The sequence below is a fragment of the Carassius carassius genome, chromosome 8 (genome assembly GCF_963082965.1).
Source record: "Carassius carassius chromosome 8, fCarCar2.1, whole genome shotgun sequence".
NCBI lineage: Eukaryota > Metazoa > Chordata > Actinopteri > Cypriniformes > Cyprinidae > Carassius > Carassius carassius.
In genome coordinates, this window is record NC_081762.1 from 15,479,459 (window position 1) to 15,505,749 (window position 26,291).

At 36.0% G+C, this 26,291-nt stretch overlaps 1 protein-coding gene across 4 annotated transcripts in view; it reads right to left on the bottom strand.

Annotated features, from left to right (window-relative positions):
• vps50 (VPS50 EARP/GARPII complex subunit) overlaps positions 1–26,291 on the bottom strand; it is a 136,599-nt gene that overhangs the window by 83,645 nt on the left and 26,663 nt on the right. For all 4 annotated transcript variants that reach the window (XM_059556447.1, XM_059556446.1, XM_059556448.1 and 1 more), the window contains exons 10-13: positions 23,476–23,518; positions 22,439–22,537; positions 14,241–14,381; positions 4,544–4,679 (exon numbers count right to left, since the gene is read on the bottom strand). In XM_059556447.1, coding sequence (XP_059412430.1) covers positions 4,544–4,679; positions 14,241–14,381; positions 22,439–22,537; positions 23,476–23,518 — 419 coding nt within the window. The remainder of the gene's footprint in view (positions 1–4,543; positions 4,680–14,240; positions 14,382–22,438; positions 22,538–23,475; positions 23,519–26,291) is intronic.

Consider the following 26,291-nt stretch of genomic DNA (forward strand, 5'->3'; position numbering starts at 1 on the left):
TTTCTTCTTTTAAACACACCTGGCCTGGTTTACTTCCATTGCACAGTAATTGCACTCGGTTAAATTTCCAGAATTAGGCTATTTCCTGTGGTAACCAACACCATCACAAATGCCATTAATAGAGGTCAACATGTAACTGAAAATTCAGGACTTTTATGTAAGATACATACCAATCTGGTATTTAAAAATGAATGTGTCAGCAGACTGGGCTTCACCTTTTCGCACTTTCTATATGTCAGTACACTTCAGTGTGTCACTTTCCCAGTCTCCCATGAATAATCATGCATCCTCATTTGGAAATCTGGTTCAACTCATTGGGTGGGCAGCCCTTGAGAACCGGTGGCTAACGAATTTAGCATATTCCATGTTCAAGAACAAGGTGGCATTAATACAAAACTGACAAGTTTAGTGTATCAGCTATCAAATCCTAGGAAACGCATTCATCCGTTCAGCCACTGACGGAATGTTAAAGTGCCCCTTCAGGCAAAAGATTAGCCAAGGACACTACTGTATTTCGATTCAATAAATGCAGCCTTGGTGAGCGCAAGAGACTTCTTTTAAAGAATTTAATAATTTACACGTCATTCTTTGTGGGTGAAAGGAATAATTTAAGCCACCTCATAATGTCTTTATAAGTAATATACCTCAGCTATGTGGAATAACTGATGATACAATTCTGTGCCTATCCTGAATAAGGCCAGACACTGACACTGCTGCACTGTCATAGTGTCCTCCGCCTTTCCATAGCCTACAGGCCTGCAGAAGAAGCTACTGAATGTGGGAAAGAGGAAAAAAAGAATTGAAAGAAATGGGCAGTAGATGAGAGAACACGTTAAGAATATAAACCATCCATCAAGGCTGCAAAATATTTACAACAACTGATGACTAGAAAGCACATGATACACTCTGTGTCCCCATAATGTCTCAATCACAAATGATTACTGAACTTGATCTGTCAAATATCTTAGGCTAAATATATACAAAGGAGCATAACAACTGAGAATAAGCCTGTAAGTTTATGAAACGTATGCGTTTTCTCTACACGGCAAAAAAAATAAAAAATATTCCACCACCTTAAAACAAGATATATTTATAAGCAAAACTGCATGTAAATTTTCTGTGAATTCTGCTTCAAGTAAATTCATATTGTTGAAAATATGTTTATATGGTGTTATGGCTAAATAAAATAATGAAAATGTTTTTTTTTACAGTGTAGACAAGACTAAATTCACTTGGTTTTGTTCACTTTCCACTTGTTTAAACAAAGCTTACTAAATGCATTATATATTATTCAATACATTATTTTCTAAAAGCCATTTTGGCAGAGTTTATCTGAAAAATTATGACTACAGTGGAAGTAAGTGTTCTTTAGAGGACTGATGTGAAGAAAAGTACAAAAATGTGTGCATTGCTGGGCTTATATAATTTACTTGAGTTGTAGCAAATGTGAAAAATAAATGAATCACATGAAGAACAGAGATTATAAAAGTATAATGCAAGTTTAAGACAATTGTTAAATTCTAAAGTAGTACAGAGCTGACCGCGTTAAAAGTCACAAGAAAATACCAGTTTTAAAGAAAATGCTTCCATTAAAACGAATGATTTATGTCCCTCATTTAATATTTATAGAAAATAACCACAGCCCCATCATTACCTACAGCAACAAAGCCTGTTCAGTTAGTAGCATTTCGTACACTTCCCCCTGTAGGGATTACTTTAGAAAGGTCCAATAAATTTCCAATGACAGACCTAACCAGGAACAAGCACCAATCTGTTTCAGCACTGCTCAGTGACCTCAGAAATCGAAGCGGAGGCAAGACAGAAAGGCAAACGTTACAAACTACACTGCAGCTAGCTAAAGGCACAGCACACCTTTCAATTACCTGCTCCGTCTCCTTGGCCACCACCATGCCGATTACAGCACACAACAAAAGCCATTTCCTCTGAATACACAATGCAGGAGCTTACACTATAAAAGCTCAAATGTAATGCTTATAAATCTAACCATCACGAGTAGTGAGCACCCTAATGAGTCCCTAGCTCTTTCTAATAAAACTGATTTAGTTACATATAAAGGAGCCAAAATGCAGAGCGAGTCGACCTCCAGAAAGTTCAGAGAAACACAAGAGAACTCAAAGAGTTGCACCAGCAGACAGATGAAGCACAGGTGCCAAAGAACACTGAAACAATAATATTACTGTCAGAGATGATGCATAGTAGTCCACTTGAGACGTAAGTCCAGAGTTTGAATCAGGCTTGGGGCATTTACAGATGCTACGCCCCATATTCTTGTCTGATCTTTCTCCACTTCTACCTATACCATTAAAGCTACGTCCACACGAAGCCAGAGCTTTCCCTATCCGTTTTTTTTTTTAGTCTCAAGAAATATCTGTGTCCACACGAAACCGACACAAACTGATGCAGTATACATGCCAGACCAGTATGTGGTACTGTAATTCTGCCACAGAGATACACTAAAAACGGAGAAGACGACTTGGACTATGCACATAAACCTTGCTAGCTGTATACAAACAAACATGGAACAATACATTTATTAATCTGTGTTAATGTTAGTTAATAAAAAGACAGTTGTTCTGTGTTTGTTCATGTTTTTGTTTCTGTTACATGACGAACCGGTGTCTGACTAGGGGCGAGACGTGGGCTGATGACGTCATAGTGTCCGAAAATAGACAGTTCGCTGTCCACACGAAAATGCCAAGGCAGCGTTTTCAAATGTATCCATTCTGGGACCCGGTTTCAAAAAATATCGGTTTCACTCTGCCAAAACCCTGGATCCATGTGGACGAAACACCTATACGATACAACATGTGTGCATATACAGCGAAACGCGTCTCCATGTGGACAGGGCCTAAAAGTCTCACTAAGCAATTAAACTTATTAAAAAAATTTGATCTAAGTGATCTTCGGGCCCTTAGACGGCACTGCATCACATACAGGAATGCTACTGTAATCGAAATCACAACATGGCCTCAGGAATACTTCCAGAAAACATTGTCAGTGAACACAGTCCACCGTTCCATTCGCCGCTGCCGGCTAGAACTCTATAGGTCAAAAAAGAAGCCATATCTAAACATGAACCAGAAGCGCAGGTGTTTTCTCTGGGCCAAGGCTCATTTAAAATGGACTGTGTCAAAGTGAAAAACTGTTCTGTGGTCAAATGAATCAAAATTTGAAGTTCTTTTTGGAAAACTGGGACGCCATGTCATCCGGACTAAAGAGGACAAGGACAAGTTGTTAAAAGTTGTTATCAGCGCTCAGTTCAGAAGCCTGCATCTCTGATGGTATGGGGTTGCATGAGTGTGTGTGGCATGGGCAGCTTACACATCTGGAAGGGCATCATCAATGCAGAAAGGTATATCCAATTTCAAGAACAACATATGCTCCCATCCAGATGTCATCTCTTTCAGGGAAGACCTTGCATTTTCCAACATAACAGTGCCAGACCACATGCTGCATCAATTACAACATCATAGCTGCGTAGAAGAAGAGGAAGTTGCGACAAACAAGACCTAAGACGGTTGAGCAACTAGAAGCCTGTATTAGACAAGAATGGGGCAACATTCCTATTCCTAAACTTGAGCAACTTGTCTCCTCATTCCCCTGACGTTTGCAGACTGTTATAAAAAGAAGAGGGGATGTCACACAGTGGTAAACACGGCCTTGTCCAAACTTTTTTAATATGTGTTGATGGCCATGAAATTTAAAATCAATTTTTCCTTAAAAATATACATTTTCTCAGTTTAAACATTTGATACTTCATCTATGTTGTATTCTGAATAAAATATTGAAATTTGAAACTTCAACATCATTGCATTCCGTTTTTATTCACAATTAGTACAGTATCCTAACTTTTTTGGAATCGGGTTTGTATTAAAAATACTATAACAGTTTCACAATTATACTAAAACAACACAGAGAAATATTACTGTATATATAACTGTTCAATTACATTGACCGCTTTTATTTATCTTATCAAATTTACTGAAGAAACAAGTAAATCATGTAAAGTAATATTATATGTAAGGTACACGACTAGATTCATATTCAGTTTGGCTAAGGTATTTTATCTTGTTTAAATGATGTTTATACTGTAACACAAAACCAAGATACTGCTGAAGGATTTTTTCTCCAAATGTCAAATGTACAAGAGGCATTATGATGGGAAATGTGGAGTGTTAATATTTCAGCCTGCTTGAGCCCGATATTTGATCAGAGCTACTGATTGCATCATGGGAAGTCCTTCTGATGCTCTGCTTGGTGCCATTGTTGTTATTGTTCTACTTTTGCTGACTATCTCTGCATGACAGCTCTGGCCCAGCATCTGGTATTGTGCCTTGATTGTCAGCCAAAAAGTATATTACTGGCACAACATGTCATTTTGAATCTTCTGAATATAGCCATTGGTGAGACAAAAAAAAAAGAAAAAAAGAAGCTGTCTTTTGTTACTTTTATTATATTGAAAAACCAAAAAATGAACCCATCATTCTTTACAGAGGTGCCAAGAGTGAATAATTTTGCTTACCCGCTCCAGGAGTCGCCTCTTCTTCTTTGTAGTGCTCATCGTGCCACAGCATGGTTAGATGGTAACTGAGCATCACCTCCCACAAGGCCTTGCAGAGGTCGGTCAAGCAGGGGATGTAGCTGTCTATGGTTATGTGCTGGGGTGAGAGAGAAAAGAAAAGAGCTGCATTCTCACTGTTCTGATTTCCACAAGCCCTGACAGTTTCAACAACAACAGAACAACAACTGATTTCAAAAAGTAGTGTCACCAGAGATATACAGGAAATTATAGTATGTGACACTGAAGACTGGAGTAATGGCTGCTGAAAATTTCAAAACTTTGCCATCATAGAAATAAATTAGATTTTGAAAATATATTAAACTAGGAAACAGTTGTTTAAAATTTTTACTCCAATAACAGTATAAACAGATATACTGAAATAAGTAAATCCAACCAGAACTGATCCCAAAAATGAACTGGACAATCTCAATACTTTGTAAAGATCCATAGACGCCCTAAAAATTTAAATGTGTGAAAAAAGACACACTAAAGATCTAGCGAGGAAACCCAGTTTAGCGTGACATTATGTGTCTCAGATGTGTGTGCATCCTTAAATCCAGCTGAAAAGACATTTGGAAAACCATAAGTCTGACATTGAGGGAGCATGAATGCACCAGAGATAATGATTGACCTGCTGTGGACCTTAATTAATATTTACCATGCGATCTATCCTTCAAAACCTCTGAGAATCTCTAGCATTCCTTGGAACGCTATAATTAGAAAAAATACCATAGAGACAACAAAACAAGCTCCTGTCTGGGATGAAAGATCTGTATATCAAATCGGGAGGTGGGCTGTGTACATAGTAAAATACAGTTTGAATCAACTTTGACTTCGGTAACCCCGGCGTTCTCAGAGGAGCTGACATGCTTCCTTTGGTCAGAGCGATTTGTGGCCGGGGAAAGTTGACATAAACTTTGCTGTGTCTAGAACCGCTGCATTGCTGACTCATCCATACACATATTCATCATTGTTGTCAGCAGTGAGATGCTAGAGCTCTATCTCTGCCTTTTCTTCTTAACCAAGCTTGGAGGGCTCTGCAAACTGCTGGAGTCTCGTAAATTATGATCGGCCTGAGGCTCGCCGAGGCTGTTTTTGAAGGTTGCACATAGCAACACGGCCTCCAGCTGTGGAAAAGCTAACAGTTTTTGTGCTTTAGAATTTACAATTTATGTATTACCGTCATCATTATTTTTTTTTTTACTACGGAGACAGTGTTGCTACAAGGCTTATTTTTTTTAAGTTTACCAATGGACTCTGTAAATTAGGCTCCGCCATAGAAGCCTTTCAACTTCTGATTGTCCATTGCAAAACATTTACCTAATCGACTTTACAGAAGCTTTACTAAGGATTCGATTGAGGTCACTGCGTATCAACTTCAAATATGTGAACAACATTTCCATAGCGGATGGCATAGGAGTGTTGCCAGTTCATGTTTGTATTCTATGAAAAAAATAAATAATTAAAATTAAACTTTAGTGCGGGAAACTATCAAATTGAATCGTCCACTAAATCTTGAGACATAGCAAAACAAAGAAGATCGCAAGCTCAGATTAATTTTTATAAGTTTTTTTATAATTGTAATTAACTGTGCTTTTATTTTCTGCTTCGGATAAATTACATCATGCAAATAAATTGTTTGCTTCCTTTTAAATACATTACCACTCAAAAGTCTGTAGTCAGAAAGTGTTTTTAAAAGAGGTATCTTATGCTTACAATGCTGCATTTATTTGTTCAAAAACATTACTAATTAAAAATTGGTTTCTATTTAAATAGTTTTTAAAATATAACTTTTTCCTGTTATATTCAAAACTCAATTTCCAGTAGTCATTTCTCCAGTCTTCAGTTTCACATGATTCTTCAGAAATCATTCGAATATGCCAAACTATTCTCAATGTTGAAAACAGTTATGATAAATATTTTTGTCGAATTTGATAAAAATTCGGCATTTGATAAAAAGAAATTTAACAGTTGAACAGTGAAAAGTATTTACAACCCGAATTCCGGAAAAGTTGGGACGTTTTTTAAATTTTAATAAAATGAAAACTAAAGGAATTTCAAATCACATGAGCCAATATTTTATTCACAATAGAACATAGATAACGTAGCAAATGTTTAAACTGAGAAATTTTACACTTTTATCCACTTAATTAGCTCATTTAAAATTTAATGCCTGCTACAGGTCTCAAAAAAGTTGGCACGGGGGCAACAAATGGCTAAAAAAGCAAGCAGTTTTGAAAAGATTCAGCTGGGAGAACATCTAGTGATTAATTAAGTTAATTGATATCAGGTCTGTAACATGATTAGCTATAAAAGCTTTGTCTTAGAGAAGCAGAGTCTCTCAGAAGTAAAGATGGGCAGAGGCTCTCCAATCTGTGAAAGACTGCGTAAAAAAATTGTGGAAAACTTTAAAAACAATGTTCCTCAAGGTCAAATTGCAAAGGCTTTGTAAATCTCATCATCTACAGTGCATAACATCATCAAAAGATTCAGAGAAACTGGAGAAATCTCTGTGCGTAAGGGACAAGGCCGGAGACCTTTATTGGATGCCCGTGGTCTTCGGGCTCTCAGACGACACTGCATCACTCATCGGCATGATTGTGTCAATGACATTACTAAATGGGCCCAGGAATACTTTCAGAAACCACTGTCGGTAAACACAATCCGCCGTGCCATCAGCAGATGCCAACTAAAGCTTTATCATGCAAAAAGGAAGCCATATGTGAACATGGTCCAGAAGCGCCGTCGTGTCCTGTGGGCCAAGGCTCATTTAAAATGGACTATTTCAAAGTGGAATAGTGTTTTATGGTCAGATGAGTCCAAATTTGACATTCTTGTTGGAAATCACGGACGCCGTGTCCTCCGGGCTAAAGAGGAGGGAGACCTTCCAGCATGTTATCAGCGTTCAGTTCAAAAGCCAGCATCTCTGATGGTATGGGGGTGCATAAGTGCATACGGTATGGGCAGCTTGCATGTTTTGGAAGGCTCTGTGAATGCTGAAAGGTATATAAAGGTTTTAGAGCAACATATGCTTCCCTCCAAACAACGTCTATTTCAGGGAAGGCCTTGTTTATTTCAGCAGGACAATGCAAAACCACATACTGCAGCTATAACAACAGCATGGCTTCGTCGTAGAAGAGTCCGGGTGCTAACCTGGCCTGCCTGCAGTCCAGATCTTTCACCTATAGAGAACATTTGGCGCATCATTAAACGAAAAATACGTCAAAGACGACCACGAACTCTTCAGCAGCTGGAAATCTATATAAGGCAAGAATGGGACCAAATTCCAACAGCAAAACTCCAGCAACTCATAGCCTCAATGCCCAGACGTCTTCAAACTGTTTTGAAAAGAAAAGGAGATGCTACACCATGGTAAACATGCCCCGTCCCAACTATTTTGAGACCTGTAGCAGAAATCAAAATTGAAATGAGCTCATTTTGTGCATAAAATTGTAAACTTTCTCAGTTTAAACATTTGCTATGTTATCTATGTTCTATTGTGAATAAAATATTGGCTCATGTGATTTGAAAGTCTTTAAGTTTTCATTTTATTAAAATTTAAAAAACGTCCCAACTTTTCCGGAATTCGGGTTGTATTTCTTTTAAAACCATACCAGTTCAAACTAAATTATGAAAAAGTTATTCAATTATTTTTAATTGAAGTGGATACTAGGTTCATAAATATACCTAACCATTTCGGCACAGCAGTTTTGTATCTGCCAAAAATAAGTAAAAGGCAAAGAACCTCACACATGCTTGAGAAAATGGAAGCTCCCAAACATAAATGAACACTTCTGAACACTTTGACCACATTCATTAAATTGAATTCCTTGATCCATAAACTCGTTTCAGCCCTGTTTTTATGCAGGACTCAAGAACCAGTGTCCAAAAAAAAAAAAACAGAAGTTGTTTCCCTCTGTTTTAAAAGACATTTAGTCAAGACTATAACTTAAAATCACACTCGCGGAACAAATTTAGACTTTAACAAACAATCAAATGGACAAAACATACTGAGACACAATGCGACCTGATCCGAGTGGCTGCAATAAATCTCATCAGGCCTGTGCTGCATACAGAAAAAGCTTTGGGCATTTAGAGGTGATTCATCACTTACGGTAATTCTGCAGTAACAGATAAACAAGCTCATATGAAACCATCCCACACAACTCATTACACTAGAGCGGCTCCGACTAATGCAATGAACTGTGGCTCAAGTATTATACCAAAGGAAATGCGTAACATTGCTAAAGCTGCCAAAATGTAATACTCAAGGCCGAGAGCAATAATTATATGAGCCATTCATCTCATTTGAAGTTGATTAATTGTTTTGGACAGCTTCAACCCTTCTTTGAATAAAGTTGTATGGCTGTCATCATTGAGTGTAAGGAGATACATGGATGCTCAGCTGGATTAACACTGATACAGTGGTTGCTACACAGGAAGTATAGTATTCTAATTGATGTCTGATAACTCCTGTAGGTAAGCAGAGGGAGAAGTCCGCCATCTCATTCAAACAATCAATCCCTCAACCTCTCCAGATGACTTCCTGCTTTTGGGATCGAGGCATTGTTGCCTGGCAACTGAGCATTGGTGGAGAGAAAGGATGATAAATGTCTTTTTGATCTCAAAGGAGTCTTATTAGACAGACAGATGGACATTTATAGCTGATATTTTGATAAGAAGGTTTCACGCTCTGTATGGGATTCAGGCAGGTGCACAGAAACCGATTTAGGTCAGTGACTTCATCAAGTGGCGAGGTGGGAATTACATCCAAAAACATGAGAAAGTTATTTCATGTACTTGTTTTTTTCCCTCCCTATAGTCTCAAAGACGTCACTGGGGTTGTTTCAGTGCTGATCGCTATTTGCGCTGATAAAAAAAATGTGGAGTATAGACCTGGGCGACAGAGGTGACCACCTTCCTAAATACAACCAAATCATACCCATTGTTAAATATGACTGTAGTAAACATCTTAAAAGTTCAGAAGGAGAAAAACAAGGCGAGAGAGAATGTGCAGGCTGTAAAAATGTGAAGTCAGCAAATATCTGTGACATCTTCTCTATCATAACCAAGGTCAAGAAGTCACACCATAGATGGCAGATCTGGAGAGGCTCAGCCAGGATCAAGGGTTTTCTAGTTCCTCAGAAACAGGACGTTATATTTTTTATATTAGGCTACTTTTTTTTAGACATGCGTTTCTCTCTTTTTTTCCTGTTACTTTTATTGCTGGTCCTTTTTTACATACACCCACACATTTTTCAGAGCTACATCAGAAATGGCTTATAATCCTTTAAAGTTTTATAAGGAAGAGCAACAAACAAAAGTATATTTACATGCATCAATATAATATTACATGTGATGAAAATGTCAAAATGTATTATTTGCATTATGCATTATGGTAGAAGTATTTTCAGGTCATAACATAGTACTGTGCAAGGAACTCCATGAAAATGTCATTATTCTTCAAAAAATTGCGCCTGTAATTATAATGTTTGTGAAAAGAAATATAAGCAGCTGGTGAAGTTGAGTCATGCATTTCCAGCACTGTAAAAAAAATTATTATTAAAGTTACATTTTACAACAAAACTCAAATATTATGTTATGTTTAATTTAACATGTTACTTGCGGTTTCTTTTAATTAAAATTATTTTAAAGATAATGTAAGTCTCAGGTGTCCCCAGAATCTGTATGTACAGTTACAGCTCAAGATACCCCACAGGTGATTTATTAAATCATTCTGAAAATGCCTATTTTGAGTGGAAGCAGAAACACGCTGTTTTCATGCATGTCTCTTTAAATGCAAAGGAGCTGCTGCTCCCCGCCCCCTTTTCTAGAATAGGGCTGCACCTTTACAGCTCGTTTCTCAGGATACTCTGCCAAAAAACATCTGTTTAGTTTTGATTACTATGTCTATTGCGCTAAAGCTTTATCAGTTTAAACTTCTGATATACGGTTTTCTGAGCGCAAAGAAAGAGGCTGTCACACAGATTGTGAGTACTAAACTTAGTTTTCATTTTCATGTCTTATTGCACTTAAACAGTCAAAGACACACAAGTTTATGTTATAAACACACATGAGTTACAAAAACAGTCAGTTATGTCTGTTTGGGTTGGTAGATACACCAGGGACATGATTATAGCACTTAATTAAAACATTTAACCTGCTGCATTAGCATGGGGTCAATATTCACATATACACAAAGAACGACAACACATTTCTTCACCAAAGCCCATGGAGCTCTATTTATTAATGTTCAGCCTTATCTTGAAGTTTGCAACCTTCATTCATCCTTTAGATTAGACTGAGCTCAAAAATTCCTACTTAGTGTCAGGTCTCATCCTCAATAAATCTGAAAACTGCTGTATGTGCGGCCTTCCTTATTAGCTACATCAATGTAGCCTCCCTGCTGTCTAATTTTTTAATTGAACAGAATCAATCAAACGTTCCCATGTTTGGAACTTCCACTGACAAAACTCTGCATGCAGTCCTTGCGGGAGAGTCGGTTCTCAAAATGTGGGATCATCAGAGATGCCACAGATAACAGTGATTTTTAATGAAACAGCTGTTATGTTTAAGAGTGATAGCCAATCAAAAACATACAGAATGAACAGTAAAGTCAAATTCCCAAATGAATGAGACTTATGACTTTTTTTTAAACCAGCACCAACAAATGTAGTTCAAATAAATAACTCTTCCGGTTCTTGTTAGTGAACCAAAATTATTCAGAGCCAAAAGTGTAGTCCGAATCCAAAATGAAAAACTATTATAAGCAGTTTCTTTTTAACTTACTATAAACCAAGTTATCAGTCATGCTTGCTCACACACAATCAGAATAGATTTAAGAGGAATCAGACACTACAAAAACCACCTTGAACTATTAAAATGCACTTATACTCCAATGCACATCCTGTTAAACAACTATAAATGGGAGTATATGATGTATAGTACTGAGATATATGAGGATAACCTTTTGTAGAGATGGACAGCAGGGTTAGATGTGGAGAGGGAGGTAAAGAGAAGCGGATGTGATGGGCACACTCTCATGAAGTACTCATGTACAGCTGCAAGGTCAATAACCACTGTGGCCCATCAAGAGCTCTCCAAAACACTAGTGTGAGCGATACATTCAACTACACTGATGGTAAATAACACTAACGCCGCTGTGATGTAACTTGCACAGAGCATGCAATTTTTAACATTTGTTTTACCTTTGTTGAGGTTCACAAACAGGGCCTTTTTTATCACTTCTGCTCATCTACCTCACTCATTGTTCAACGCTGAGTATGGAGAGCACAGGAGATCTCTGAAGGGATGGGATAATGATAGTTTCATGTAAAATTCATGTCGTGCTCTGCATTGTGATGTGACCTTTAGAGTGTTCCAGTTACACTGCATTTTAATTCCCACGCTGTGGTTCAAAGTTCAGGACTGAAGTGATTGTCATTAGCATACCTCTCGCCGTGTTTACTTTATGACGACTAGACGCTCAGGAGAGTTTGAGAGCCGGAAGGATGATGCATTGTCCACGGTGCTCAAGACAAATTTATCTGCAATATTTGCCTTGCTGTGATATGAGAAGAAAGACAAAATCTAGGAAAATCTGTCTTGGGGCAAAACCCAGATACACGATTCATTCGCTCTCCCCTCCGGAGGTTCAAAGGGCCACCGTATCCAGAACGGAAACTGAAATGAGCAACGCTGCTTCTGACTGAGAAAATACTGTTGTCGTTTTTAGCATATGTTTCAAAGGAACGTCTCAGAGAAGGAAAATCAAAAGATCTTATCAGCTGAGCAGACACCTCAGGCAGCGTCAACCCGTGTCTGAGTGTTAAAGGCATAGCATGTTGCAAAATTTCTCAGTGCTAAAATATGTATATGGCCCACACAAGCAATCCCATTACAGCATGATCTGTCAGGTTGTTCCTTATGAGATCAAAAACAAAGTTTGGGGGGAATGGACTGGGTGTCAAAGGATGTAACCAAACCATGGCAAAATAAGACCACATAAATCATCCAAGGTAGAACGTCTGAGGTTGGGAACACTTTTTGTCAAGTTTTTAGATTGACATTTATTTGATGAAAGTTCTCAGTGTCACTTCTGATCCATTTAATGCATCATTGCTTAATTTAAAAATATATAACAATAATTTATTTAAAAAAATCTTTGTAAGCCCAACATTTGGAACAGTAGTGTATAAACACTCAAGAGGGGCAAAACAAAGCTTCCTTTTCAAATCATTCACTTACTTGGCATTAATGCTAAGCGCTTTGAGTTCTGTGCAAACATCTGTTGATCGTACCAGCTGAACTTAAACATGAGGGCTGTTTTACCTCAGATTAGCAGATATAGCAATATTCCCTTCTGACACTCAAATATAGTAGAGCCAGGTGCAGCTAAGCCTACGCCAAATATTTGAGCTCTGTGCCAATAGTAAGTTGTAGAAAGACTTCACACAACTCTAGATGTGGAATACGATGTGCATATTGATTATAGAGAAGTGAAAACAGAGCTATTACTCTTAAAATGTGTTGGAAGTGAGTTTTGAAAATGTTAAACAAACTGGAAAAATGGGGTGGGAAAAAAATCTATTTTACATAAACTGAATAGCAAAAACCTGTTAATGTGTCAATGACATCAAAAAAGTTCAAGTTTAAAGCATGCCAAGTTCCTACAAATATGCAACAAGGATGCACTGAAATGGTCACAAAAGCTTTCTATTTTAAATAAATGCTGTTCGATTCCACATTAAATATTAATCAGCACAACTGTTCACGGCATAATAATAATAAATGTTACTTGAGCACCAAATCAGCATAGTAAAACGATTTGTGAAGGATCATGTGATACTGAAGACTGGAGTAACAGTTGCTGGAAATTCAGCTTAGCATCACAGGAATAGATGTTCTTCAAAGAATGGGTTTATTCAAGAATGAATTGCATTTTTTATTTACTTTTGAATAAAGTAATAAATTCAGACTCAAGTGAATTCATATTCAAAGGGTTTCATTTCACTGACCCACTATAATAATAAAAAAAGGAAAAGAAATACAGTTTTGCAGAAATTAATCTTTCAGTTTAATATAAGAATAGTTATTGGGAGTCAAAGAAAAAGTGAAATAATCATTATCGGTATGGCTTCGTCTACTGGATGAGCTTAATATTATTTATCAATTATATAATCTCCCACTTGCAATATTATGCAGTAATAAAATGACCCAGAAAAGATGACTGCAACTGTGTTTGTGATCTTAAGGTTCAGTGCTTCTATACAAATGCAAATGAGAATTTGAGTATCCAGGCTGAAGATGTTGTGAGACCGTATTTTGTGGTGAGTAGCTATAAGGTGCTTGGCAGAGACTCCACTTTTTTCTGTTAACTCAAATTAATTGCTTCATGATATGCTCATGAATGAGATCGCCACGCAATGCGCTTCTCTCGCTACAGCTAGACAAATATACGTCATTTCCAAAGGCAGGAATCTAACCTATTTTACGCCTGTCTAGAGCACAATGAGAATGTTATCAATGAATGATTTCATGTTCAAGCAGTGAATTTGGTTCACAGTGACTTTTGGAAGTGACCTCTGTGTATATTGGCCAAGTTCATCTCATTTTCTCGGACATTCATCAACAGGAGGTATGGGAGAATGGGGCGTACCATGCAAAGGTCCTTGTACTGCATCTTCTGGAACTTGGTGTCTGCGTTTCCGGCGCACAACTCTACGTATCCCAGCACCACCTGGAAGACAGTGTTGTGGATGGCCTGGGTGAAGTGCATGTGCAGTTGATCCATGGCCGTCTGTGGAGAAAGAGGAAAAACAGGAATGACAGAGTAACACTGGAGCATCTGTAGGAAGATTTATTATTTAATATAGTACTTTTATATAGCATATGTATTTAATTTAGTACTTTTATATAGCATATTCACAAAGGCATCAACTAAAAAAGAAAAATCAATATTATAACCTGCCAAATCCTTTTTTTTGCATTGCACAAAATGACTCTGCATGTTTAAAACCTGCTGCATTGACTGTATTGAACTTTCTCCAAAGAACTACTTAGTGTGCAGCTTTTCTCCTCACAACCATTAGATGCTTCACCATCACAAAAAATCATACAAAGCAACACATAAATAAAAAACCCCAAACCACAGTAAATAATAATAATTAAAAACAAAACTACTTTTAAAAGTTTCCATGCACATTTTCTAATAAAGAACCACTAAATGGCCTTTAAACAGTCTGATTTTTTCTTTAATTATTATTTTTATCTTGTTTACCACTAAAAATATTTATAGTGCATATTCTTAGAACAAGACTAATTTACTTGAGGTGTGAAATTCTAGAATAACTTGCTTCAAGTAATTATATAGATTTTATATATCTGTTCTTTTGGACTTTCTATTAATCAAAGAAACCTGAGAAAAAAAGAAAGAAAAAAAAACCCTGAGCAGTTTATTATTAAAATTTATCTAGAGCATCAAATCAGTGTATTAGAATGATTTATGGAGAATCATGTGACTCTGAGACTATAGAGTAATGACTGCTTAAAATTCAGCTTCGCCATCACATGAATAAATTTCAATATTCATGTTAGAATAACATAGTTGTCTTAAATTGTAATATTTCACAATATTGCTGTTTTACAATATTTTATATATATATATATATATAACAGCTTAAAGCAAAGGAGGAAAAAAACGCTATAAAGTATTTTTGTGTTTAACGCCATTCCAGCTTCCGTGGCTCTGTCCATGGAGATAAAAATTATGACTGAATTATATATTTTTAAAAACTCCAAAACTGTATTTGACTTGACTCTGTTAAAAATCTCTTCGAAATAGTAAAAAGGTTTTGCTATGGAGTATTTAAAAGAATAATAAAAGCATTCTCTGAAATCAAGTCTTATAAGTGTACAATGTTCTATGGATGTTCAGATATATATATATATATATTTTTTTTTTTTTTTTTTTTTTTTTTTTTAATGGAAACTAGAAGAAAATGAGAGAATGTATTTTCCCTGCCACAGCAGATCTGTTTGAAGGTAAAACTTCTGGGTAACAGTGGGCCTGGCTCACACTCTCACAGGAGATGAATCATTACCCAACTACATACTGAAGCTCAGTATGGTCCCAGTGGGAAAACAAGAGCTTTGCTACAACTTAATTACGCTTCTTCCCTCTCGCTTTCACTGCTTCCTTCTTCATTCAGCCATGAGCACATCCCTCCCTCAGCTTTAGCTGAATTCAATCCATCCAAAAGGCTATCAGGATATTCACATTCTCCTGCAGGCCAGTCTATTCAAAAGCAGATAGGCGGAAATATAAAAAAAATATTAAAACGAAAATTATGGAGCTGACAACAACTTTTTCAGCATATTTTTCTGTGAAGGAAATTTATAAAATAAATAATAAACCTGAAAACATTAAACCGTAATAACATATCTAAAAGACAAATGTGATGGAAATTTTAATTGTGAGGAGAAAAACGAGCAGTTACATCCATTAGATAGATTTAAAAAAAAAAAAAAAAAAAAAAAACAGAGAAGATGAAAAGATGGAAAATTAGATGTGCAGTCATTAGGTTAATTGCGGAGTTCATGGAACAGAGACTGAAAGAACAGCACCTCTTTAGAGGCACAAACAACAGATTTAGAGAATGACGTATAAACTGAAGCAAGGTTTGTGTTTGATTGCTTTTAAACTTAGTTAGAAGTTAGATGGACGGTAAATATCTAGCTAAAAGCATGTGGGAACATCTTCGTCAGATCTATGATGAAATATCCATCGGTGACGTTGGTGAAAATGGATTTCTATGATAAAATGCTTTTGAAATTATGGCAAAGGCTACAGAGTGAGCTACTGCAGAAAAAAAGTGCATACCCTAAGTACAAAGCATGGAAAAAGTTGGAAGGATTCAGCTGATAAGGCAGCAACTTGACTGTCTGGTGTATTTTGTTTGCCAATATGCTTGTATTATTTTGCAAAGAGTCCTTGGGTTCTTGAAAGGAGCTATAAAAATAAAACATCATCATCATCATTATTATTATTATCATTATTATTATTATTATTAAAGGGTTAGTTCACCCAGATAGCAAAATTATGTAATTAATAACTTACCCTCATTCCAGACCCGTGAGACCTCAGTTTATCTTGGGAACACAGTTTAAGATATTTTAGATTTAGTCCGAGAGCTCTCAGTCCCTCCATTGAAGCTGTGTGTACGGTATACTGTCCATGTCCAGAAAGGTAAGAAAAACATCATCAAAGTAGTCCATGTGACATCAGAGGGTCAGTTAGAATTTTTTGAAGCATCGAAAATACATTTTGGTCCAAAAATAGCAAAAATGACGACTTTATTCAGCATTGTCTTCTCTTCCGGGTCTGTTGTGAGAGAGAGTTCAAAACAAAGCAGTCTGGATATCCGGTTCACGAACGAATCATTCAGTTCACCAAATCTGAATAGTTTTAAATGGTTCGCATCTCTAATACGCATTAATCCACAAATGACTTAAGCTGTTAACTTTTTTAATGTGGCTGACACTCCCTCTGAGTTCAAACAAACCAATATCCCGGAGTAATACATGCACTCAAACAGTATGATTTCTTACCTTTCTGGACATGGACAGTAGACTGTACACACAGCTTCAATGGAGGGACTGAGAGCTCTAGGACTAAATCTAAAATATCTTAAACTGTGTTCCAAAGATAAACGGAGGTTTTACTGGTTTGGAACAACATGAGGGTAAGTTATTAATTACATAATTTTGCTATCTGGGTGAACTAACCCTTTAAATACAGATATTTAAATATCATTTAAAATAACAAATAAAAATATATGAATGCATAATGTTATACAGGGGTCTATAAACATAATTATATAAACTGCATGTAGCTTTTTAAAATCATAAAATGTTAAATTACTAAATTATAAATAATAGTTAAAAAAAAACAAAAGCACAAACAGTGTTAACCTTTGTAAGGTATAATGTTCTATAAGATAGGCCTATAACCATTACTATCTTCATGGATGTATTTTTACATATCTATATAAACTTCTGCATTATCTGACCTGCGAAGAATGACCCACATGAATTCTGAAATTACCTTAAACTTACTTCACCAAATGCCGAATGATGGATTTCTAATAACATTTATGCATTTGAATGAATGGATTGCTCCTGACAACACTCAGCATTTAAGCCAAGGCCCAAAATTAACACTCACCAAGTGCCAAATGAGAGTACTGCCCCACTAGTGAGCAGTGATGGGAACAATGGCGTTATAAATAAACGGCATAACTAACTGCGTTATGTTTTTCACCAACAACCAGGAGTCAGAGCGATGGAAAGTCCACTGAGTTCAAAGGCAGCATTCGCAAACTGGAAGTATAAGCACTACTTTTCCCTCATTGAGGAGAGAGACAAGAATATTTATGTAGTTCAGTGTTCTGTTCAATAAATATTAAAATTTCTAAACCATATATTGTTTTATTGTTCCACTATAGTATTGATAATATTACAATAATTTTTTTAGGTGTCTCTCACATTGTCCCACAGCAACATTAAAATAGTGTAGATTAGTGTACAATGTTTTATAATAATCATTTATTTTATTTAGTGTCCATTTCATTCATTTAACATATTTAATATCGTGGGCTTCCAAGATATTTGACATATTTGAATGTCAATTCAACTTCTTTTTTTGTCCTTTACAGTTTGTTATATTTATTATAAAGGAACTTTTACATTTTAAAGGATTTCAACTTTTTTTTGAAGCTATGTTTAATTTAAAACTTTCATTGATCCATCCATGAATAGTTCATTAAAAATAATATTTAAATTAAAATGATTGCACTTTCTTTCATTTTAGTTGGCTAGTACAAGCTTTAATTAAATGACTTTGAATTAATAACACAAAACAGTTCAGTTACGCACTGAAGAAACCTCTCAAACACATCAAACCACACAAGCAATCTGTCAAAGCACCTGAATCTGTCAGCACTCACACGAAATGCAATACGAAGTTAATTATTTTCATACTAAATTTTTATTGATTTTATCAATTACAAATGACTTGTTGCAGTGGTACAGTTCTCAAAAGCTTGTTTTTCATAACTACTCCCTGTAAGGATTTGATCATGCATTCCAATTAAGTGTCCTGAATCACCTAATAATCTCTTCAGCCAGGGAATGACCCTCTCGGCGGTCTCCAGAGAGCCAACTCTTAAAATCTGAATCTGTTTCAAGGGTTACGTATCAATCACACATCTTGGAGTCGGTCCTTCAGTAATTACAGGTTCTCAGTTCTCACTTAGTAACCAACCGCAGATGAAACTGCAATAGTCTGGTCTTCAGACAGCAAATAAATTAAGTTCTTAGAGGTGTATGTGTGTGTGTGTGTGAGCGAGTGAATGTATCTGACTAAATGCAGCGCAGCTGCCCTCTACCCGAGAGGCTTTGGTGATCAAAGTGACACGAGGAAGGCTCTTTCAGATGAGACAGGGGACGTCTCAGGACGCACATACTGCATACTTAAACACAGTCAGGCTGATGGACAAACACACACATAGAAATGCTTACAGACACACAAAGAACACACTACTTGAATAGGATTAGATTTTCAAATGAATTGACAGTAAACAATACTTTAATATAAAAAAGATCTCTATATCAATTACATAAATAATATCTTGATAGCACTATTTATACATTTAATATATTTGAATTAACTCATTTTGAATGAAAATGCAACTTAAAATGTTAAATGTATTTCCTGTGATGTCAATGCTGAATTTCAGTAGCATTTCAGAAATCGCTCTAATATGCTGATTTGATGCTCAAGAAATATTTTATCAATGTTAAAAAATAGAGCTTAATAAGTTTGTTGCAACTGCGATATTTCTTAAAACTTGTTAACTGTCACCCGTCCCCTCGGTGGGATGCCTACGTTTACTTCACTATATTACAATTAAATCCTACTCTAATCATGACAAACTATATATCGTTGGAAACGTCTAAGACCCGTAAATAGACATTTTACCAATCTTTTTTGTAAAAAATGATGTAGGAAAAGTAATAGATTAATTTATGACAAGAGTGCACCTCAAAAACCTACATCATAACAGGAGTTCTGACCTTTGCCAAAAAAAAAAAGTCTTCTTTGTTGCCTTTTTCTCTATCACACTTTAGAAATCATCAAAAATTATACATCACTTGAAAACTTAAAATCTCAAAATTCATCCTTTGAAACCCATTTTAAAATCAAACATTGCATTACCATTAAATTGGTACATCAAAGGCATGTTACAAAATGTTTTCAGTCATGAATTATGAAAATTTAGGTTTGGATCATGCACTTTCAAGTCTATGTTCAAAAATGTGAGTGACAGTTAGGTTAAAGGATTCTTTGATGAATACAAATTTATTTAAAAATTTAAAAACTCTTTCGATCAATTTAATGTGTCCTTAATGGATACAAATATCAATGTTTAAAACATTCTTACTCACCCAAAAACGTCTGAAAAAGTGTATTTATATTCTATATACATATAGAATTATATTATACATATTTGTACTGCTACAGTTGCTATTAGGAGCAGCGCATGATGACTACCTTTGATTTTTTTTTTTAACAATGGATGGGATGCCAACAATATTTGAACCTCCAACTGTTTTATCCAGAATGTTGGCAAAAAGGTCTAAATTCATAATGAAGGTGCACCAGGCAGCACAAGAACAACTTTTGCTTGAGTTACAGTTTTCAAGGTCAAAATAAATGAGGAAAAACATCCTGAAAAAATAATAGACTGCATTCCCAGATATTTATATACAGACAGGATTTCTCTCACAGAAGATCACAGGTAATTTGCACCATATGTTTTGCTTTTTGAGGTTGTGTGAGAAACACACAGACATGTTCAATGCAGAAGAGAATTAAGTCAAAGTATACCTGTGAAACATCTCCTCAGAGAAAACTAGTCCTATCAATGTACACACACATACCATCATTAAAAAAAATCATATCAGCTATTATACAAATACACACCTTCACAGTCATATCACAAACACATGCAACCATGCGTGTTTAATACTTGAAAAAAAGAAGATCTTTAATCCTGTAGATCGATGGCAGTGCAACAACAGTGGGAGATTTCTACCTGAATATCATTTTATAAGGGGATGGAGAAGGCACCCCTGCAGGGGCAGGAGTCAGCTTATAATAAAACCAACAATGAGATATTTTCCCCGGATTCTGCTTTCAATCACAGCTTTGCTTTCTTCTGGAAAAGAAAGGTGGAACACAACAGAGTGCACTTTCTTCTGGCAAATCCTGTGCCAGGTATGAATCATCTTCCCATTTTGGGGAGGAAAAAAAAAAGGAGTAAAGTGGCACGGAAAGGGAAGACAGAGTCAAGAAACACTGGATAAGGCTGCGATGACTACGCCAATGATTTTATCAAAGCAAATATCTGTGATAAAACTGTGATTATTGTGCACTAGCAATTAAAATATGCCAATTTTACATGAATACACAAATGCAATGAAAAGCACTTCAACTTAACGTGCTGTGTAAACGGGAGACTCTTATCGGGCGATAAAAAAATATCGCAGTTAATCTATTCTCAAAGTTGGGTTGAGAGCTGGGTCTATATTAGGCGAACTATGATGACTTTCACCTTGATATTTTAGCGCGGATGTATACCTAGCCGAATTGCACTGTAGGGGGCGAGAACGAGTCTTCGAACCTGTGTGTATTACCACATCAAACGTGACATGCTAACATGGATGCAGCTGAAGCAGCCGGGTTTGCTTCAGGTAATTTTTTTTTTAAGAAGCTTCCCAATGGAAACCATTTTGGAAACAGGAAACAGCCCCTGGTCTAATGCAACACCTGGCTTTAGAAACCCGTTCTAAAAGACTTACTTTTAGTTATTATTTTATTTGGGTAGCACACATATTCTGAATGCCTTTGGCAGAATTCTAATGAGCCCATCTCTAATATATACATATACATACACATACACACAAGTAATATAATTATGAAAAACAGTAAACAAGTTTCACCCAAATTTAATTTAATTAATAAAATTGAAACACATTTTATTTTTTGAAAAATAAAGGGGATTTGCTATTAAAATTAAAACATGAAAGAAATATTGTGTGATTTTATTTCTTTAAAAAAATTAAGTTTTATTATTTTTTTTCAACAGTAGTAGCAGTATCACATACATTCTACTAAATAAAAGTAATATTTCTAGCACAATGCCTTTATGTAAAAATGAACTTTTATTTTGACGGGTTCCCGCGAATACCTTTAAACTGACACTGGTTTTACTCAAATGAAATGGTAAAATGCTTGTGACGTGAAAAGTTCTGGTGATGTTGTTTATGTACAAATTCCGTGGATTTTGAGATTCCGTCCACGTTTTCTGCTTCACGGAAATCATAGCACTGTATGCGTCAAGAACCAGATTGACTGGGTACTTAAAGAGACCTGGTACCGTGACATTTTCATTTTTTTAGTACCAACTTATATATAAATAAATAAATAAAAAATTATACTAATTTTTTTTTTTTTTTTGATGAAATCGAAGTAGACTAAAGTGGACTCAACTATTTTCAATATGTTGACATTATTCTTCATGTTCTAAACTTTCTAATATAGGTTCACAAAGACAATCAAATGTTTTGTTGTATAACTTCTTCACAAGGTGTGTGTGCACTAGGCTTACGCTGTGTGCCAGCGTCATAAACAAAACAGACAGAAAAAAAATGGGTTAATCACAGTTATTTGAATGACAATTCAGCATCAGCCAAAATGTCAGGGTCGTGACAGCTCGAGCAGCGATGACTCACCTGTGTCTTGCCCAGCAGTTTATATGCCAGCTGAACTTTGGTGTAGTGAGAAACATCAAAGTGCTTGCAGGTTTTGGACAGCGCCACATCTAGCTGTTCCTGCATAAACAAGCACAAAATCAGCGAGATCTGCAAAGCAGTTCAATGGCATGATTTGAGTGCATATGGAAAGCAGATACAGGCAAAAAAAAAAAAAATTAGAAGCCTAATTTTATGGTGCTGAAACGTACAATTACCACAAATGAATGAGGGCCATAATAATCAGTGGTTTAAATCACAGATGCACAACTTCATTTTGAGCTCAAAGATAAGCATTCGCATTCTTAATGAGTTGAGACGTGCGCTGCTACAGAAATAGAAAAGTGGCGTGAATCATTTTAATTTTGGTAGCAGCGCTCTGCGTTGGCACAGGCGCCGTGCTATTCGCTAATGCATGTGATGAGACAGCGAACAAGATAAAACATGGGGAGGAAGGGAAAAGAAAGAGTGAGAGACATATATTAAAAGAGAAACATGAAAGAATAGGAAAAAAGAGCAAGTCAAGAGTAAAAGAGTTGTATACGAGGCTGAACGCCATCCAATTACATTTGCCACACAGAAACCACTGAATAATGTAGCAGATAACACAAACAGCACTGCTTGAGAAACTGTGTGTGTGTGAGTTTGTGTAGATATGCGTGTTTTGTGGCAGTATAAGCTTGCACGAAGCTACCAAGTCCTGAAAGACAGCAATCAACTTAATAAAACACAGTCCATCTGCCTCTGGGCCTGAGAGACCAAATGCTGGCAGACTGACACCCTGAGCGCCACTGTTAGACGTACAAACGCATGGTCAAGTGTTCCTTCCGATCTGTTTAATTCATATGAAGTTGAGGCACTACATCAGGGCAACTGCTGTTCTTAATCTGTCAAGGGTGGGTGAGTGTTTCTGAAGGGAATAGGGTGATCTGAGATTGAATGTCTGATTCAATGAAGAAGAAGGTCACCATCCTAGATTCCTATCTTTGCCCAAGGACATAAAAAAAAAAGTCACATACCTCGATTTGCTCCAGAGTGTCTTGTAGTTTGGAATTCAACTCGCTGAGGTGGGGGGAAAAAAAGAGACATGGGTGGCAAATGGTGAATAGGAATACAAAACAACAGAAATGCTGGTTCATTGTGAAGCACAAGTAACCATTGTATTCTGTTTGCAGGGTAACACAAACCACCAAAAATATTAAAGCAACATGTTGGAGGCAAAAACAGCTAGCTTTCTCAGAGAGTGAGAGAGAGAGCACTAAAAAACACACAACCTGCCTCACAGACGGTGACATTTCTACGGTGACATTTGAAAAACAGAGGATTATGTTTACAGAGCATGGCTTCTTGCTTATCTTGTTCAGCTGGAGCAAGACTGATGTGTGATGTTAGTGTTGAGAGGGGTCTGCTAAACTAGTCAGTGGGTTTTCTGAACGAGGGAGAAAAAAAAATAATAAGGCTGATTTAGAGTCACGTCAATCACACTCCAATCAGATGTCTTTATTAGTGAACTCACCAGCAAAGCTGTCTTTCCACTATCTCCAACATTCATGTACTATTTTCGCATCTCAGCCCTAATGCCAGTTGCACAGAATTTTCAAATTGGTTGTGAAGCAGCCGATACTCTGTGAATAATGTATATGTGAATTTATCCACACAAAACAAATAAACACCATTTTTTTTTTAATACAATCATAGTAGGTTTTCTATAGCAAATCAATGAAAATAATTATGTAATGGTAATAAAATATTTAGTCTGGACATAATTATTCATAAGCACGATCTTTACGGAAATGGTGTTTAGGATTAACATTTTAGTGCAAAAATGCTACACATTAGGTTTTCATTTAAATACATTCCATCCGGTTGGGTGGTCGGACATGGTCTCACACACTCGATAAAGTACATACAAATTCAGAACTCCTTGAAAATTAATACTTTTACAAAACTGAAAAGGCGGTTTGAGGATTTTTTCTGCTTGCCCATCTGACCCAGTATTTCAGATTTGCATCTGCCCTAACAATTTCACTAAAATTTCAGGCAAACATTTAAAATTGCAAAATGTGTTGTTTAAAAAATATAATTCTATATTTAAGTATTTTGTATTTACTTTAAATTATCGAATCTTAACTTTTTTTTTTTTTTTTTTACTTGTTTCATGAAAAGACCTAAGAAATTTATAATGTACACAAGCAAAATGTTCAACCAAAGGTTTTTTTTTTTTGTGTGTGTGTGTTTGTTTTGACTTTTTTTTATTAGTATGACAGTGGAGAAGTGACAGGAAGCAAACTGGGAGAAAGAGGGTTGGGGGTTGTGTTGGGGGGGGTATTGTGAAAGGATTTAAACAAGTTATCAGCACCGACTTGCAACCAAATGTTTGTTTTTTAGGTTCTAAAAATGCAACCTCAAAAAAAAAAAAAGCCTGTCCAAATACCTTGTACCTCAAGTCTGACAGTAAATGTTGAATATAGTGGATTTGCTACACAAGTCCTGCTTACTGCTGATGGCAGTAATAGTAGTGATTTAAATGGAATGGGCCAGCAGCATCTCTACATGTATCCTTTTAAAGCACTGCCAGCAAAAATACTAAAGCTAAAACAAAAATTAGAGTAAAAAAAATCTGACCCATCTGATCCCATTAGTGTCTAAAAAGGCAAACCTCTGGGGCTCTATGAGGAACCAGCTGAGACTTGGAGCAACATGATACTAGCAGCAACTTTGCCGGTGGCCACACATAATTATGATCTGACAATTAAGAACAACTGTATTTTATTTCACAAGCTAACTCAGCTTGACGTGAGGGATTGCCTGGCCCCTGTGGGCCAGTGTCGTTGAAAGATTAGACGGAATGCATAAAACTTTAATTAAACTGCCTATTGCTTTTCTCTTCTCTTTGAAGGCACTGGATGCACAAAAAAAAAAAAAGAACTGAACATGAACTGAATCTATAGATGCTCTAATTTTGCCACAATTAGGGCCCTATGAAATCTGTTTTATTTTTTTTCCTAAATTCTGTTTAATTTTTTTCCAAAAATATATTTTAATCTTTCTGGTTTCAGTTTAGATTTTTATTGACTCCTTTTTTAGTAGTTAAATTAAATTGTATTAATCAAAGCATGTCTAACTAATTAAAATCATGACACTTGTACATTTTCACACCAATTTATAAAATTAACAAAAATTACATTTAGGGCCCTATGAAATATTTTATCTTTTCTCACCATATTTTTTGTTACTAAATGCTGTGTTTTAGCATGTTTAATTATTTGAATGCATAAAACAACTTAATTTATTCAATGTACTTCTTAAATCAGCCTTATGCCATCTTATCCCCTCAGAAATTCTGTGCTGTGTATTTTTCTGGTTATCAAATGAAGGCATAAAACATTAATTTCATTTATCTTTTAATTATTGAAAATTAAGCAAAGTTTATTTTTGGCAAAAATACGGGTCGTCGACACTAAGCTTTGTTGCAATTTCTTTCTAGGAATTAATGCTTTCTCTGACGCTTTTCTCTGTACATGTGCGGATATATTTGTACTAGCTCAGCTATTCGATACTCCAGTGCAGTGTTGGGGCTAGTTACTCAAAAAAGTAATATATTACATATTACATATTACTCTCAAAAATAGTAATGCCTTACTTTACTTTATTACTCCCTGGAGAAAGTAACTAGTTATATTACTAGTTACATTTTTTTTCTTAATTACTCTATAATTGCCTGAGATGCATCAGATGGAGGGAGATCATACAAAGGAGGAGTGTTCTTTAGGGTCTTTATTACGCCAACAACAGACTGGCAATGTCTAGCACATATAGCTACAAACAACTGTAC